The sequence below is a fragment of the Helianthus annuus genome, chromosome 1 (assembly GCF_002127325.2).
Source record: "Helianthus annuus cultivar XRQ/B chromosome 1, HanXRQr2.0-SUNRISE, whole genome shotgun sequence".
In the NCBI taxonomy this organism is placed as follows: domain Eukaryota; kingdom Viridiplantae; phylum Streptophyta; class Magnoliopsida; order Asterales; family Asteraceae; genus Helianthus; species Helianthus annuus.
This window is the reverse complement of record NC_035433.2, coordinates 59,697,991-59,715,722: the sequence shown is the minus strand read 5'-3', so window position 1 is coordinate 59,715,722 and position 17,732 is coordinate 59,697,991. Positions and strand designations below refer to the sequence as shown.

The window sequence follows — 17,732 nt, the reverse complement described above, 5'->3', positions numbered from 1 at the left end:
CTCAAGAACCTTCCGCCATTGAGAAATCTGTTAGCGTCTCGAATGTCGGTGGATACTGCAATTATACGTTCACCGGTTACTCCTTGGCTGAATTGAATGCCTATATTCCACTCCATCCATGTGGATGTGGTTGTCGATGCAAAGCACCTCCGCCGTCTGAAAACCCCACCACCACCACTCCGCCGCCGTCTAAAAACCCCACCACTCCGCTGCCTGAAAACCCAACCACCACTCTGCCGGCGTCTGAAAACCCCACCACTCCATCGTCTGCTCTTGAGAACCCCACCACCACTCCCGCACCTGAAATTCATAATTCTGATCCAAAAATTTGGAGTTTATGGAACCAAAGCCTCGATTTGGCAGCTTATAGAGTACATTGTCAATAACATGTGAGTTTGAGTTTGTTTTGTTACATAGACTACCTACATTTTGATCCCTATTGTGGATATACAAACAAACATTGTATTCATCATATTTGAATTTGAATATATTGACCTTTGTTTCATCTAGTTTGTTGTACAAGTCAATATTAACTGTTTGATCATCTAGTACGTCCTAAAGAAATGATCGAGTGGATATGTAAGATGTGTTTATTATTATTTTATTACTACAATGGTTTTGAGAAACAAAATGAATGATGTGGTTGATTTGCTTTGGATTATTGTCACTTGGGGATTGAAGCTCTGAATTCACAGCATTCTTTCTTTTATTGAGAAATTTGTTTTGTTATGAGCTCTTAATTAATTCACATTTGTTTTGACACCATGGAATGGAATGGGAGTAAAATTTCAAACCATAAAATGGATAGAGTAATTAAATCAATGATCAAAAGGTTTTATTTGAACCCAAAGTAGTGTGATTAGGCTTACGTGTAACCTTGTTGCCGTTATAAAAAAACCGCCTCTTGGGGAACATAATATTGTTGTTGTATATTCAGTCCCATACACGAGGAACAAAACTGAAACAGACATGCAAAATACCACATACAATCTCTATGCAATATTTGGTTCTGATGATATTTGTTGAATTCCTATGGACATCACTGTCCCCCATTAATTAGTTGTTTTCATTTCAGTTTTTTGTTTTCCATCATGTACGTGTCGCTTTATTTTCTTTTGTCCTTGTGTATTTTCTTTAACTTGACCAATGCGTGTTTACAGATCATGGGTCGTTTGTTCCAAAAAAACCTATATTTATATATATACGAGTGGATGATATGAAACCGAAAACAAAAAGGCAGATGATTGTGAGAAGAAAATTAACATGTGTGTTAATGTATCTCATTTGTGTGTCTTTCCCGGTCATGGGTTCATCGCGGGTTTAGGCCCAGATACGGGGCTAATTAATAAACGGATTGGTTTGAGAAAATGAGGCCGGCTAGGGATAAAGACCCGACGCCATGATCACCGTGAAATGTTGTTGCCTGCCCGGACGGCATCGTACGGGTGCATGGAACTTAATAGTTATAGCTAAATTATTTATATATATAATTATAATTCATGATGATATTTAATTAATTGTATTGTATTATTCTAAAATATAAAATTATTACACAAGGTCACAAAGCTTCAAATTGTTTATATTATCTACTGGAAATCAGTGGCGGATCTAGAAATTTTTTCCTGGAGGTGCGGAATATTTTCAATGGTGTTAGACCTCTAGCTATATAAAAAATCGGTTCATAACGGGCCGGGTTGGGTCGGATCATGTAAGACAAAAGAACATCAAACTAAAATTTATAAAATCATTAAAAAAAACACATCAAACCTCATTACAAAACTATTTAAAATTGTGCCTTACAGGTTTTCATTTTTTGAAACATATCCAAAACATATCTAAATATACTAAACACGCCATGAGTTCATTACATTCTTAATCATTGTTCCTATCACAAATAATTTGCTCCATAAGTTTATAAAACAACACTAATAACTTAAACAAAATAATCATGTTCAACCATAGTCCATAATTTTCAATTTTATTTTCAAACATTCAAGCCCCAGTATTAAATGTTGATTACTTGTAACTAATAATTTAAAAAAAAAACAAAGCTATAAATAAAACAACAAAATCATTTAACTACAAGTTTAGAACAACAAAAAAAAATCAAAAAATATAAAAAGATCAAACCCTTACACAACTATATTTTCTCCCTAATCATCACATAAAAAAATTACATAAAGAAACCATACTAGTTCTATATCAGAATTCTGGCGTAATATGAGTCGCTCCAACCGGAATTTTGGTTTTTCCGGCTAAAAAACCGTCCGGTCGTGAGAATGGTGTCAAGTCGCTGGGAATTTTTTTTGGGGGTGGGATTTGGAATTGGAATGAATGGATGGGTTGAGTTATTTTATTTAGTTCAAATTTCTTTGGGTTGGGTTTGGGCTTAGGTTTGGGTTAATAAAAATAGATTGTAGATTGAGCTTTGATTGAGTTAAGTAATTAAGTGAATAACTGGTTAAAAAAAATTTCTAAGTGGGGCGGTTGAAATTATCAAGGGGTGCGGATTTCCAGCAACAAATAACACTAAAAAATATTTTTTCATGGGGTGCGCCCGCCCACCCTCGGCTTAGGGTGGGTACACCCCTGCTGGAAATGGAAGATGTTAGCAGAATATATCTTTATGTTAGCGGGCGGACTCATTTAATGACATTCATTGTGATGGTTGATTATATTGTTGTTTACAACGCAACCTGTCATGGGACGTTTTTTTAAAATCAAATCACTAGACTCAAAGTAGTAAATTCCTTTTCTAAGTTTTACTATGATAATTAAGTTGTCATTAGTATTCTGTTTCTAAACCACTGAAACTGTACTAGTTCATCTAAAAGTAGTGGTAAGAGGCTTGGGTTCTCTAGTGGAGACCGAATTTTAATACTCACTTGTGTTACTTTTAGTGGATTAAGGCAATACAAGATTTGAGCTAGACCTTATGCGAGGTTGTCAGTTTGAATCCTGAGCAAACCAGGGTTTTCCTCCCACCGTGTGTTATGTCAGAGAGTTCTGCTCTTGTGATAGCACAACGACTATTAAGTGACAGCCGACGGTATGATTTCTAGAGGGAATGCCCAAACCACACTCAGAAGTGTGACGTGGATCCCGTTAAGACAATATAGTTTGATAGTATGTGATGGCCTAACACAAGAAATTGTCATTTCAGAAAATCTAAAAGTTAAGTCAAGGCCATAACCAAATTTACCATTATGCCCTTCAATGGAGTAATTTAACTAACCACTTCTCATTTATACAGCTCTTCTTCCCTGCCATTCTGCGATTTGGACTTTCGATTCCGCGTGAAGCAGACGACTTTCAACGCGGAATTCGAAAGATTCATCAAAAACAATAGCATTTCCAGCTTAACACTCATCAAATTTCGACAAAAAATCGGTTTTTGGAAGTCATGGGCACACCGGCGTTCCCAGATCTCGGTAAACATTGCTCCGTTGACGATTGTAAACTCATCGATTTTCTTCCTTTCACCTGTGATTGTTGCAACAAGGTTCTAATTTTTACTCCTTACATTTTTATTGTTTTCCGATTTGTTAATTGTTATGATTTTGTTTTAGTTAAATTTGTTGAGAACTATCGAGTTTCTGTATTTGCATGGAGTTTTGTACTTCGTGAGTTATAATTTTGTAGTTTTTAGTTGTTGAATTTGATTATTGTGTGCTTAATTTGGAATTCTATGTGCTATTGCACTGTTCTTTGCATTCAGTTGATTTCCCCCTTTTGGCAGATTTTAGGGTTTTAAATAATACATGTTTTTTAGATTTAGGTTTAAGTGTTTGGTGTCATTAGTGATATAGTGTTGTGGATGGCTTCAGTGGCGAAGCTTGAGATTTCTGACAGGGGCCTATAAAACCGGGGTCAAACACGTATATACCCAAAAATTTCTATACAAAAACTAAATACTCTCCACTAACTAGCGAAAAGTTCGGGGGGTCGACCACCCCCTCCCGCCCCCACAAAGCTACGCCCTTGGATGGCTTGTTGAACGTGAACACACCGCATATATATGTATCCGTGTTAAAGACAACTCTAATACGGACACACTTAAAACCGTGTAACCCAAACGCAGTCGTTTTAAGACATTTATCTAAAAGAGTCAAACATGGTTTAAGTAGATTATAGTCAAGTTGTAAATGTGTTAAACGGGCTGAGTGAGGGGTAGTAATAATTGGGTTAAATAGGCGGTCGAGGTGTTTGATTAAACGGCTCATGACTTGTTTAAAACATTCATTTAAACGAGTCAAACGTGTTGTAACCAGGTTATAATCAAGTTGTAAATGTGTTAAACGACTGATGGGATGTAATAATTGGGTTGAATGACCTCTAATGATTAGCAGGCTGACCTGTTTAATTGAACGGGTCACAATGTGATTAAGTAGTTTATAATCAAGCTGTAAATATGTTAAACGTGCTGACAGGTTGTAAAACATGGGTTTACCGAGCGTTAGTGGTTAGCAGGTCGACATGTTTAACTAAACGGGTTAAACATGTCAACCCGAGAGCACGAAACATGTCAAGCTGAACACGAATGTAAATTTTGATTATTTGACCCTCAATAATCAAAACCTTAAAAACCAAATATATGGTATATTCCAAACAATCTATTTTGTCAACAGATGATAATCCTTATTTATTAAAACTTTTGCAGGTATTCTGTCTAGAACATCGAAGTTATATCACACACAACTGTCCAAAAGCCAACAAAAACGACCGAACCGTAGTCATATGCCCGCTATGTGCAAAAGGGGTTCATCTAATCCCCAACCAAGACCCAAACATAACATGGGAATCTCATGTTAACACAGATTGCGACCCATCAAATTACGAAAAAGCCACCAAGAAAAAGAAATGTCCTGTACGCGGTTGTAGAGAAATCCTAACATTTTCCAACACGATCAAGTGTCGCGACTGCACCATTGACCATTGCCTTAAACATCGATTAGGGCTCGACCATGGTTGCCCTGGACCAAAAAAACCCGAACCCACTTTCCCATTTTGGGGATTTTCGAGTCTCACAAAACAAGACCAACCGCCACCACGGACCAGTTCGGCTAATGCACCCGCGTCGTCATCATCATCAAGCTGGACTACAAGTTTGCTCAATGCGGTTTCGTCTCTTATTATTAGTGACGATAAGAGTGGTCAGAATAGCGGTTCGGGTAGCCGTAGTGGTGGTTCAGGTGGTCAAGTGGAGGAGTGTCCGATTTGTTATATGAAGTTTTCTAAGGTTTCGGGGTTGATTGATCATGTTCAAATGGTTCATGAAAAGAAGGGTGTGATGAAGGTGACAGTTGATGTGTGTCCAAAATGTAGCAAAGGGTTTAAGGATCCGGTAGCTTTGGTGGAACATGTTGAAAAAGAACATAGAGGTGTGTCTAAAGCTTAAAAAATATATATTGATTTGTCCCCTCTTGTTTGTTATAATTCTTTTTCCAATTTATTGTTGTCTAATTGGGTTGTAAATGCTACATGGATTTTGATATTGAATCTCAACACAGTGTAAATCCAATTTTATTAACACAATGTTTATATTGTTGGATTTGATTTACTTTGTTTTTATGTTGGATATGAACGGTACTATCTTTGTGTTAGTTCGTTTTACTTTAACCGAACATATAAATGAAAATGAACACAAACGAACATATTTTATTGTTTGTGTTCTATCAATAAAAGAAATGAAGATACTTGTGTTCATTAACGTTCGTTCGTTAATAGTTTAGCTGCACATATATGGGAAAATCATTACAAGATAGGGGCACAGACTTGATAATTGGCGGATCGGGTACACATCAATAGCAACGGGTGTTTGGACGTGATCTATGCTGATGTGGAAAAAAATCACACAAGTAGCATGGTAACGTAACCACCAATAAAAAAAGAGATGTCTACATCAGTTGGTTATACTATAGCTGGTACCAAGCCTACCTACTATGAAAGTGACACATAACCATTCTAGTAAACCAATACTTATTGTCACGTTAAAGGTGGTCACAAGGAGAACTTCCTTCCCGTGGTGAGGCTAACGACATTTTTGTTTTATGTATTTAGTTTCTCACGAAAGTCCTACGATACTCAGATTACTAGTTAAAGTATCGGCCCCCAAGCGTTAGCATCCGGGTCTTGCTTCTTATATAAACAAACACAAATTTGATGTATAAATCGAACATCTTTATAACAATATCCAAATTAGAGTTTAAAACTTTAAATAGTATAAGATGATTAAAAAACAAATTCAAATACATGCTTAAGTTTTTTTTTGTACAAACTCCGATTCTTCAAATCACCACTATCCATGATATGATATTGATCAACCATTCAATGTCTTTATTTAATCCTGAAATGATAAATAAATAAATAACATCCATAAGCTTGAATTTGTAGTTCAAATGTCAATATTAAAATAAAAGGGCTAAGATGCAAAACTTAGATTGGCATGTATGTATGGTTATTCTAGCAACTTGCTAGTTTGATATAAAATTGCCGATAAAAAAACTAGAATAATAAATCAAAACACCATGCGAAATTAATTAACTTTAATTAACTTTAATTAACTATGTATTAATAATACAAGCTTGTGAACAGTACACTTGCCACGTGTGAGTGTAATGTTGGCTGCATTTGTTTTTTTTTTTTTCCATTAGTCCTTCTTAATGAGTATTTATATACTTTATTATTGGAGTGTGTAACGAATTACGCTCCATGGCTTAGTGGTTGCTGTGTTCGCTGGTCTGTGTGTAAACCTGGGTTCGAGTCCCAGGTAGATCTTTTAACCATATTTTTAGTTTTGGGGGTTTCAATTGACACGCGTCTCTCTATTCTTTTTTTCGATACACGCGTCTCCACAGCTTTCTTCTCACCTTACACCTGGCCGACTGCTTCAGTATGTCTGGCATCATCTCCTCCATAAACTCCTTTTTCACGTGTAAACAGTCGGCTAGGGTTCACCTGTAAGAGATGTTGCTGGTTCAACATGGAAACAACGGTAGAAGACGAACATATAGGCATTCAGCGTCCGATTTCATCACTCTCACTCACCGGAAAAAATGGCGATTGCTTAATATAGGCATTCAGCGTCCGATTTCAACACTCTCACTCACTGGAAAAAATGGCGATTGCTCAACTTTCTTCAATGTTCATCTCTATGTATCTCCACCACCGGTATTCTTTTCTCTCTTTATATTTGTTTGTATGTGCTTCACCATTGAATTTGTTCTTAATCTTATGAGAAATTGACACTTAATTATGAATGAATGTAGGTTTAGGTGTGTTACTGAGTTATTTGATTTTGATTTATGTATATTAAGTTGATAAGTTTTGGATGTTAATGTCTGAATTTCAGCTAGAATCTCTGTTGTTTCTCATTTTTCGGCGTCATCCGGTTTGCATTGAATTGGAACAAGTTTCATTGACAATTCACCCGTTTGGTAGTACGTGTTGAAGTTAGCTCTATTGTAGATTTGTACAACTTTGTGTTAAGGTTCAGTACGCATTATGTTACATTAGAGTGAGGGGGTGACGGTGGATGAAGCCCATCGTGAAGGAATCCGATCGCTGCCATGTCTTAGACAACGACGGCGATGGTTTGTGGAGGTTATGGTCGGCAACTGTTTAAACCTATTCTGTTGGTAATCATCTATTTCTCTGTTGACTGTTTCTAGGGGTTTTTTAAATGTTTCTTATACCCATTTCCAGTGTTTTATCTTTATTGAGACTTTTGATGTTAAGTAGAAGGATTGTGTTTCACCTAGCAAGGAAGTTGTTAACCAGGTTTAGTATTGGCAGCGATGGAAGTTTTCAGCTAAAACTGCTTAACCCCGACGAATACTAATCTGCAGCGCGTTGGGTTGTAAAGCTCTGGGGGTGGGGTTTTGGGCAGAGAAGAGATGTAGCGAAGATGAAAAATGGGTTGGATCCAAAATTTAATTTTGGGATTACTTCAAGGAGATATGTACGAATTTCACAAGGTGTGTGTAAGGCCATAGTCACACAATTCGCTCAAAAAGATGCGAATTTCGTTTTGGTACATTTCGTACCATACGGAATTCGTATGTGTATAATACGATGCCAATTCGCGTATCTTATTCTTCAATTCAGCGCATCAGGTTCATGAATTAAGCGAATTTCTTTTATGTACAAAGATGTGAAATTAAAGTTTTATGCACAAGAATGGTGACGCAGATGAAAAAAATAAACCTTACCTGTGATGTGATGATGAACCCTAGTGAAAATGGAGGAGACGATGGAGATGGAGGCTGACATAATATGACGGCTGCGTTTCTTTAATCTATTTTAACCTAAACCTCTTTTATTTACATATTTCATCCTTTATGTTTGTGTTATTATAAGTTTTAATCTAAGGTTTTTTTTATAAAGTTACATATTTCATCCTTAGACCTCAATACTTTTATTTTTTATCAACTTTAACTTAAAACGTTTTTTAATTGTTTACTTTTTTTTCTTATTTCATTAAGAAATGTGTATACCGAACCGGACGGAATGGTACACCGAACCGAATCGTACCGAAATGAACCTACCCTCCTCCGAACCGAATTCGTCGCAACTAGTGAATCGCGAACCCGAATCGCGTACCCGAACCGGAGCGAACCGCGTATTAGGTGACTATGTGTAAGGCTGTAAGGATGAGAAGTTGTAGGTATGTAGTTTCACAAAAGCTTTGGCGGGAGGCATGCTATGTTCTCAATGAAGCCTGATACAAGGTAAACGTTATACATGCTACTTTGTTGTGCTCTCATATGAATAGGGTCAATTGTTTGAAATAAGTATGTAGTTTACTTTATTAATGGTTATTAATCAGTGACATACAACGAAAGTTATAAGTAATTATAGTGTATGACGAAACCCAAGTAATAGTACCGTTCCCATTTTGCTATGAATCAAGCAACATACTTCCATCTTTGACCAATTAGCAACTTGCTTTCATTTTTAACTGTTCACATAAACATATTTTTTTTTCATCGACAACAGCAATGTAATTTATTATTTTGGTTTTGATTTGCTAATTGGGAAAGAAGTTAAAGTATGCTACTACTTCATGTGATATTCAAAGTTTGTTGCTGCTATTAATAGGAGAACATGTACATTATCTTGCCAGTTCATTTAACCCCATATATATTATGTTTAGAAATTTAAATTGGGCTTAATGTTGTATCCTATTAATAGCCTGCCTTCTTCAGTTCTCCAACTTACTTTTCAAATGGACTAGCTTCATGACGGTTCAACAAGTGTATAATTGGAATTTATTTCTATATTTATTGCTGGTATACTGGTAGAGTGCATTGTTTATGTTTTAGTGTGTTCCGATTCCAGCCTTGGGGAAGGTATTTTTTTAGATTATTGCTTACTTTTACACATGTTTTCTCCATGCTTATCTCTTACTATTACGTGGCTAACTAGGGATATGAACATAAAGAAACGTGCGCCAAGAGTAAGTTTATACAAGTGTTTTGTTTTCTTCTTTTTGTTATAAAGTTTAGAACGATGAACTACTCGCAATCAGCTACGGTTTAGTTGGACTTACAGCAAGCCGATTATGGCGGTAATCCGTTATTGCGGAGAAGGGGTGCAAAGAGGATTCATAGCGCTGACAGGTATAGGTTATTGATTTTGGCATGGATCAGTTGGCAGACATCAATTAGGGTCTTAGGTCCCAAGTATTTTGACATATATTTTTTCAAAGATGGAAGGCATTTTGATTTGGAATAATATGTTTGGTGTTAATTCAAGTTAGTTTGTGTTTAGATCAGCCGCTCGCCGCAATGAGCGACGGGTACTTTCTCTTCATCTTTTATTTGGTCTTAACTTTCGATATAAATTTTGCTCGGCAACCACGTATCTATGTTTTGAGTTAGTCTATGTTTCAATGTAGAATTTGTTGGGGTAAAATAGAATGTGTTTTCATTCGACACGATATAAATTCTATGTTTTGACATAAATTTAGTTCTGAACGAGTTGTGTACGCCGCCGCAACGCGCAGCGGGTAAAAATACTAGTAAGTTTAATAAAGCTCAATGCATACAATATTCTTGTCTTTTTTTACAATTATTAATAAAATAAATACTAATAACAATAAGCAAACAATAAGAAATATAGTTAGAAAAATAAGGAATTTACTTTCTTTTCTTTTTGTGTATTTACTGTAGTGACGCTATCACTAAGCTCCACAATACACTATTAGACAAAATAACTTGGTCTTTATATGTGTCTTGATGTACTCTTGAAAAACATCTAGTGTTACGAACAATTTGAAATTTTTTTGCAAACCTCTTATTTAAAGCTTCTTGATTTTCTCTTCTCTCGAGTGATTACCTAATAAAAAGCAACTAGTTTTTGAGACCCGCACGATGCGGCGGGACCGTTATACCGAACAAAAAGTAACATAAAAACATTAATCCATGCACACGCGTTAGGACACGTTAAATCACAAAAAAATAAACTGAAACGTAAAATATCGAAAACAATAACCAACTCGACTTAGCGCACGCGCGTTACGAATGAGCTTTTAAACAAAAAAAAAAGATATAAAATGTTGAACCTTATTAACCGCTATTTTTTCATTCTGTTTGATATATAAAACACATTTAAAAGTGTGATCATAAATTCATAATTAGCTTATAAAAATAATATTAAACTGGGGATTAAATCGTAATTTAAAACTGATGTAAAATCACAATCTATTCGGACCAATAGGGAAGTTTTAGGATACTGTCTAGCACTATTTCATCCATGGGTTTTGTATCTATATGAAATGAAATAAAATATACACACACTTGAAATTGTAATTTTTTAACTTTTTTTAAATATTTGGCCAACGTTTTGCAGTCCATTGTCACCAACATCATATTATAATAATTTCACAATATAAAAAGAAAAATAAAAACAAAAATAAAAATCAAAATGGCTTTTTGATATAGATCAAAGCCAAACGGTACAAAAAATTTTAACCACATGGTAAAAATAACAATTTGAAGCCCATGGTATCTCAACCCTAAAAACCAGATGTGGAATAGTTTTTTCCTCTATCATAAATCTCCAACACCTTGCCACCACCATAAAATTGCGATAGCCACCAACGCACCACCATCGCTCTTCTGTCTACAGCATCGGTTAGGACCCCAACCCAAATCACCACAGCGCCACCAGAACATCACCGAAGAGGAATCACCGGCCACCCTCTCCAACTTCTCTGCCACCCACACCACAATGCCACCGCCGGTTTACACACTCTCTCTCTCTCTGTAGGATCACCGGCACAACACCTCCACCACTACAAAACCACCACCATGACGTTTTCCTTTATCTGTCTAAAAGGCATTTTCTCTCTACAAACAACTCCAAATCCCCCATGTCGTGGTGGTAAGATTTGCTACAACCGCAAATCACACTATCGACGGCTTCGAAAATGGAGTTGGGTAGCTGGTCGGTGGCGACGGATAGGTAGTTGTGGATGGAGGAATCAAGGAGAAGTAGCTTTGCTTCAGCTTGTTGTACATCAAGCTAAAAACATTTGTAAAAAAGTCTATTGTAACCTCAAGAGACAAACCTTTTTTGTAAATCTATTTAACCGGAAGAAAAAGGGTGAGTGAAAGGTTGGGTGGGGTAGTATAACAACCAATGAGAGAAAGAGTGAGAGAGTAGAGATAGAGAAGTTGAACAGTAATTATGTGAGTAGAAGAAATTTTGTTAAATAATATAGGGAAAATAGTCTATATCTGGGTAAAAAAAAAAACGTAAAAAAATTGGGCTTAATGAACCAATAAGTAGATCAATATAAGTGGAAACAGCAAAACTTGAGTATGAACCGTGAAGATTAAATCGATAGATATCAAAGACACAATCTAAGAATGTTTGGTGAAGCTAATAAAACACAGTTTTAACCGGTATTGTAAGAACATGATCACAAACACTACCGTTGTACCAACAGATGTTGCTAAAGCAAGCAACGTCATACGAAATTAAAAAAACGTAGAATAACTAAAAAAATTCACTAACGGCTATAACATTGACTCATAACTCAAATAAACATAAGGTCAATATTTGCGCCTAGAGAGTATTGGGTAATCATTTGCCTATTGGATCTAATTTGAACAATAAAGGTATCGACATTCCAAGTGTGTTATGCCCAATTTGTTAAGACTTCATTGAGGCTACAAATCATTTATTCCCGGTTTGCTCTCCTGCAGGAACATTGTGGAATCTTATAGCGGCTTGAGTAGACTTGCGGCTTCCTACCATTCTGTTTCCCGATGATTTGTTGGAATGGATCAAAGGGTATCCCCTTTCTCAAAAAAAAAAAAAAAAAAAAAAGAGGAAGAGTGTGAATGCCATTTGTTTCATTGCTTGGTGGGTCATTTGAAAAGGAATGAATGATGCGGTATTGCGGTCTTCTCGAACCCTAGAAAGGATGGTGTGACTTGGTTTGATGAGGTGGTTCATTTTTCTTATGTTTGGTGAGTAGTAGGATGAGTAAGTGTAATCTTTCTTTTATTAATCCACTTTTGTATTTGTACTTTTTGACTATCCCCTTGCTAGTTTAATTACATCAACAACACAATAGGTGTCCATTCGGAAAAGAAAATGTTACTTAGGCTGGAGGGTGTGGTAGGGGCTTTATCTTTACCACCTCACTGTCACTTCACACAAGGGCTTTAAAGCCCCCTTCTTTAACTTGAAGGGTGTGGAGAGTGTGGCTAGGGGCTCTATAGCGCCCCCCTTTAAAGCCAATCAGAATCGATGGAGCCCCCTTTCTTCCGTTATCATCTTGGCGCCCCCTATACCCCCCCTCCCCCTCTCTTAAAAATGGCGGTATGGGTGATGGAGCCTCATCGGGTCCATAAAAGCGGAGGTGGCCTTGGTGGCGCCCCCATACCCTCCGACCTTAAGAATATACATTGTTCATTTGATTTCAATCAACACTTAATGAAACATATATTTTCAATATATTAATATGCTACATTCAAATATCTGGATTTTCAATATATCAACTGGGCCTCTTTTGATGTGGTCGTAACGGCATTTAATTTGTTCCCATGGTTTGAGTTTTAGGATTTGGTCAATACATATTGGCTTTACGTCTTCCACGTTCCAATTGGACATGCTAACCAATCACACTAGTCTAGAACTTTTTAATAGTTTATAAAAAGACGTGTTTAAATCCAATACCAGCATTATTTTTTACATGTGAAAGATTAAAATATGGTTTCTCTTTTTTATTTTAGAGAAAAGACTAGGACCCTTATTTAACAAAGAAAAAGATAAATGATAAATTTAAGGAGATTAAAAATAAATAAGTTATACGTCAAAATTTGAACCATCTCATTTAAGTTTCCCCGTTATTTTAATAAAGTGGATTGGTAAAAATATCTATTAAACGGATTGAATAATAAAAATGCTAATTGTCACAATAGTGGCAAAACTGGAACGAGAGATCACACTCCAAAATGAAGTTTCATTTGTGGAAGTTTGGTGTTTAATAATTCACAATCGAACCTTGGGAATTTATTTTATTAAACACCTTCTCTCGAATGTCATATTTTAAGCTTCAATGTCTTGTTCGTGTTATATTGCGGTCATCAACCATTTTACTAGTTGCAAACAGGCTAAGTGCAAGCTAAATCATTGGCATAACAAAGATTAAGGTTGTCAGTTTATCAAAATCGATAACGACATATGTTAAGTGAAACCAACAATTGTGTTAAACCAGAGACATCGGAACCCAACCCCTAACCCATATTTCAAACTCAAGTCGATACACAACTTCGTGCGACTATTTTATTAATAAGAACTTCAAGATAACTGATTACAATTGTACATAAAACCTAGACCTCAACATGAATATTTATACTACCTCGCTATCTTGCAAAACGAGTAAAGGGGTTGTTTGACAACTTCTGAATGGGTAAATGCTGAGTCAGTAAGAGGTATGAACCATTAATAGCAAGTATAATCAAAGGCAAATGTCTGGCCAATTCAGATAAGAGGTCCTAACCATTCAGACTCAGTATAATGCTTAACCATTCCGAGACAATGTCTGAACCATTAAAACGTCTGCTCGCATAAAAAACAGTCTGAACCATTAAGTGCTAAACAAGTATGAAGTCTTAACCATTAAAAGTCAATTAAGAGCTAAAACAAAGTGCCCCTAAGTCAAAATCAACTCATTCACTTAAAACATTTGGAGCTAAACAATAAATAAACTCTATCCTAATCTAAGGGTGGACGGGGTGTACGCGGTGAGGGCAATCGGTGAGGCCTTTCCCCGATCGGGAACACCGCCGCCATCAAAGCGGGGTCCCGATTCGGGGTGTATATTGGGTGTGGGTTCACCGAGTGAAAAGCACGAAAAAAGAGGAACGGTCGGATGTAACGGTCGACTTTTTAATAAAAAAAAAAAATTCACTTTTTTTAAACTAATATAAATACCCAACTCATTCTCACCATTTTTTTATACTCAACCCATCTCATTCTCTATATTTTTTTAAACTCTCCAACCACAACCATTTCACTTTTTATTTTTTATACTCTCCAACCAAACCCCCTCCACTTTTTATTTTTTATACACCGAGCAATGGAGAACCGACCCCGCGAGGCCAAGAAAAAAACTAAGGGACGGGTCTCGAAACCGTCTCGAGATGGTTCGAGCGGTGCAAATGCTCAACCACAACCCCCTTTCGGATACACTTCACAACCCCCGTTTTTTTTCCAACAACCTCCACACCCCTCGTTTTACAACACCCAACAACCCAATTTCGGCTATTTTCAAAATTTGCTATCAATGGACGCTCCTCCTCAATCCCCCGCCTTCGACCCATATGCTTATCGTTCTCCACAAGTTCCTTCTACACGAGGAAATGTCGAACGTCCTCTACCTATTGACGAGGACGACGAGGACGATGAGGTAGTGCCCGAAACTCAAAATTTGGGCGACGACGACGAGGAAGATGAATATAATGTGGACGAAGACGCGGGCAACGAAGAAGACGAGGCTCGAGAAAAAAAAGGGAAAACGGTGAGCGAAAAATGGACAAAAGAACAAGAAGAGGCGTTGGCGAAGGCGTGGGTACATTGTTCTACCAACAAAAAAAAGGGCAATCAACAAAGTCGCGAAAGTTTTTGGGGTAAAATTTTAGAGCACTTTAACAAAACTATCGGTGGAAGTAACCGGACCGTTCATCAAGTACGGTCTAAATGGAACCCGATGCATTCGAAAATAAACTTTTTCAACGGCCTATACCAACAAGCGGTAAAAATTATATTTTTTTTAACATTGCATATTTTTTATTTTTTTTCTAAGTTCATACTTTTTTAACACTTTATAATTTTTTTTATTTTATAACATGTAGGATCGCACACGAGCAAGCGGATGTCAAGATCTCGACGTGATGAAAATCGCGTTAAAAGAATTTAAAGCGAGATTTCCAAGCGGTTTTCAACACATCGAGGCGTGGGAGGTCGTTCGAAAACACGAGAAATGGGCCCAAGTCCCATTGATGGGCGAGGAAGGTGAAGGTTCGGCACATAAAAGAAAGCCCGTTGACGTAGACTTTTCAATACCGGATATGAACGAAGATCCCTCGCCACAAAGAGCACAACGGCGAGACAAGCGTCAAGCTACATCGTCCGAGGGAAGCTCGGCCGAGTTGGCGGCACAATTCAAAGTGTACACCGCCATGAAAGAAGCGAAGCAAGCGGTAGAATTGGAGGCGATCGAATTGAGGAAAAAAAGAGAGTCGGAGGCTCGCGAGCTCATATCGGCACAACTCGAGACGATGAAAAACTACAATTACGATCGAGATATGAAAACCTTCCTTAAGCCGCACGACGATGTTCCGCCAAGTATGTTGCCGATCATCCTCGCCCGAAAGCGAGAAATCGCTAACAAGTACGGGTGGCCATGCGATTTCTAAAATTTTAATTTTCTAGTTTTAATGTAATTTTTATTTTCTACTTTGAATGTGTTTTTTTTCTAGTTTGAATGTGTTTTTTTTTTCTAGTTTGAATGTATTTTTTTTTTAAATTTAATGAAATGTCTTTTATATAATTTTTAAACATCCATAATTTTACCCAAAAAAAAAATTAATTTTGAACTCACCTAATAGGGGAGTGCCGCCATCAAAAATCGGTATTAGGGGAGTATATTAGGGGAGTTGACATGGCACCATGTGATTGGTTATGTGTAAGAGGGAGGACTCACCTAATAGGTGAGCACCCCTTACACCCTAACTTTTACTCTGACTGAAATACTTATCTTTTCATACCAAGAATCTACAACTATATTAGACCTGATAAACTCTTAAATGCAATGACTTGCTATATTCTATGCCCCCCGCCTCAACATCTACATCATCAAGATCTAAATATTTTAACTTACAAACCAAACATCATCTAGATGCTCAAGTTTTAAATATGTTAACTTACAAACCAAACATAGGCCACAAATTTATACCCCCTTAATTTATAACTTGAGTTAATTGCCTGGATGATCGCTGTAGTTTCACGTTTTTTCATGTTTAGTTCCATCCTTTTGAAAATAAGATGTATGCTCCCTATGGTTTGTTATTTTGTTACTCGGATAGTCCCCTGAGTAGATGTCAGTTTGTTTGGAAATAGCAGGTATGCTCCCTATGGTTTGTCATTTTGTTACTCGGATAGTCCCCTGAGTAAATGTCAGGGGACTATCCGAGTAACAAAATGACAAACCATATGGAGCATACCTGCTATTTCCAAAAGGTGGGGACTAAACGTGAAACCACATGGACCATCCGGACAATTAACTAACTTATTTCTAGTAGGTACTCATGAAAGATAATGTTTTTACTTTCATGATAAACAAAAAATGTAGATTTAGGAAGAGGTGGTCCTGATTAGGGTGTGACAACCCTCACTAAACAAGGTATCCGTACGATTTAATTAATAATTAATTGTTGCTTAATTACTGTGCTTAACTGAAATTGCTGACGAACTGCTACTTGATTTCTAGTACTTGTATATTCCTGCATCATACTTTGATTTCCGTCACTACATTATTTACAAGTTGAACCTTAGTGACAAACATGATGCACTAAAGCACAGTAGCATTAGAACGGATAACCTATTGAACATGCTGGTAAAGTCAGCATCAGGCAGACACTGCCTCTAAGGGCCTGTATGAGCCAGAAATATTTTACTACACCCATAGTGAGTGTAGGGATACAAGGGTTGTAGAACCGCGTCTCTAGGAATGAGATATAATGACTGGATGTGCCTAAAACGTACTCTAAGCACGAAACACAGCACTTTTATTAACATACTAGCTTCTGGCTAACTAATAAAGTGCCAAAACATGAGGAAAATATTCCTGACACCTTGCAGAATGAGTTGTGTCACTAAAAATATTATTTACGACACTTTAAAGCTTATTTAAGCACTTTAACGGATTTCTATCCAACCGAACAACCGGACTATACCCGGAACATGAAAATATTGACAATAATATTATTGGTCTTTTTCTGAGCCAGTTAGGGTCCCTGAATACCCTAACACCCGCGTTAAAGCACAACATGTGACTAACCGAGTTAACCCTAAATCTAACCTACTTAACTAAACTAAACTCTAACTATATACTTGAGATTGAACCAAGACCCCCCCCCCATGTAATCGGCCAACTAGAGGGGACAAGAGTTGATTTCTTTTGATTAAAATATTATGGTTGTCTAATATCTAGA

At 36.9% G+C, this 17,732-nt stretch overlaps 1 protein-coding gene and 2 long non-coding RNA genes across 3 annotated transcripts; 2 read left to right on the top strand and 1 right to left on the bottom strand.

Annotated features, from left to right (window-relative positions):
* Window positions 1-3,242: 3,242 nt before the first annotated feature.
* On the top strand, window positions 3,243-5,556 carry LOC110867142 (zinc finger AN1 and C2H2 domain-containing stress-associated protein 13). The gene is made up of 2 exons (XM_022116280.2): window positions 3,243-3,502; window positions 4,661-5,556. The coding sequence occupies exons 1-2, from the start codon at window positions 3,404-3,406 to the stop codon at window positions 5,396-5,398; spliced, it is 837 nt and encodes a 278-aa protein (XP_021971972.1). The 5' UTR covers window positions 3,243-3,403; the 3' UTR covers window positions 5,399-5,556.
* Window positions 5,557-6,142: 586 nt separating this feature from the next.
* LOC110867155 lies at window positions 6,143-11,623 on the bottom strand. The gene is made up of 2 exons (XR_002551468.2): window positions 8,211-11,623; window positions 6,143-6,346 (listed from the first exon to the last, which is right to left on the bottom strand). It is a non-coding gene; the product is annotated as an uncharacterized LOC110867155 (long non-coding RNA).
* On the top strand, window positions 6,569-9,807 carry LOC110867148. The gene is made up of 2 exons (XR_002551467.2): window positions 6,569-7,170; window positions 7,352-9,807. It is a non-coding gene; the product is annotated as an uncharacterized LOC110867148 (long non-coding RNA).
* Window positions 11,624-17,732: the final 6,109 nt, after the last annotated feature.

What these genes read in the sequence shown, in the direction of transcription:
- LOC110867142 (XM_022116280.2), top strand. Translation starts at nt 3,404, where the DNA reads ATGGGCACACCGGCGTTCCCAGATCTCGGTAAACATTGCTCCGTTGAC. An exon ending in CCTGTGATTGTTGCAACAAG is followed by an intron (nt 3,503 to 4,660) that starts GTTCTAATTTTT and finishes AAACTTTTGCAG; the next exon opens with GTATTCTGTCTAGAACATCG.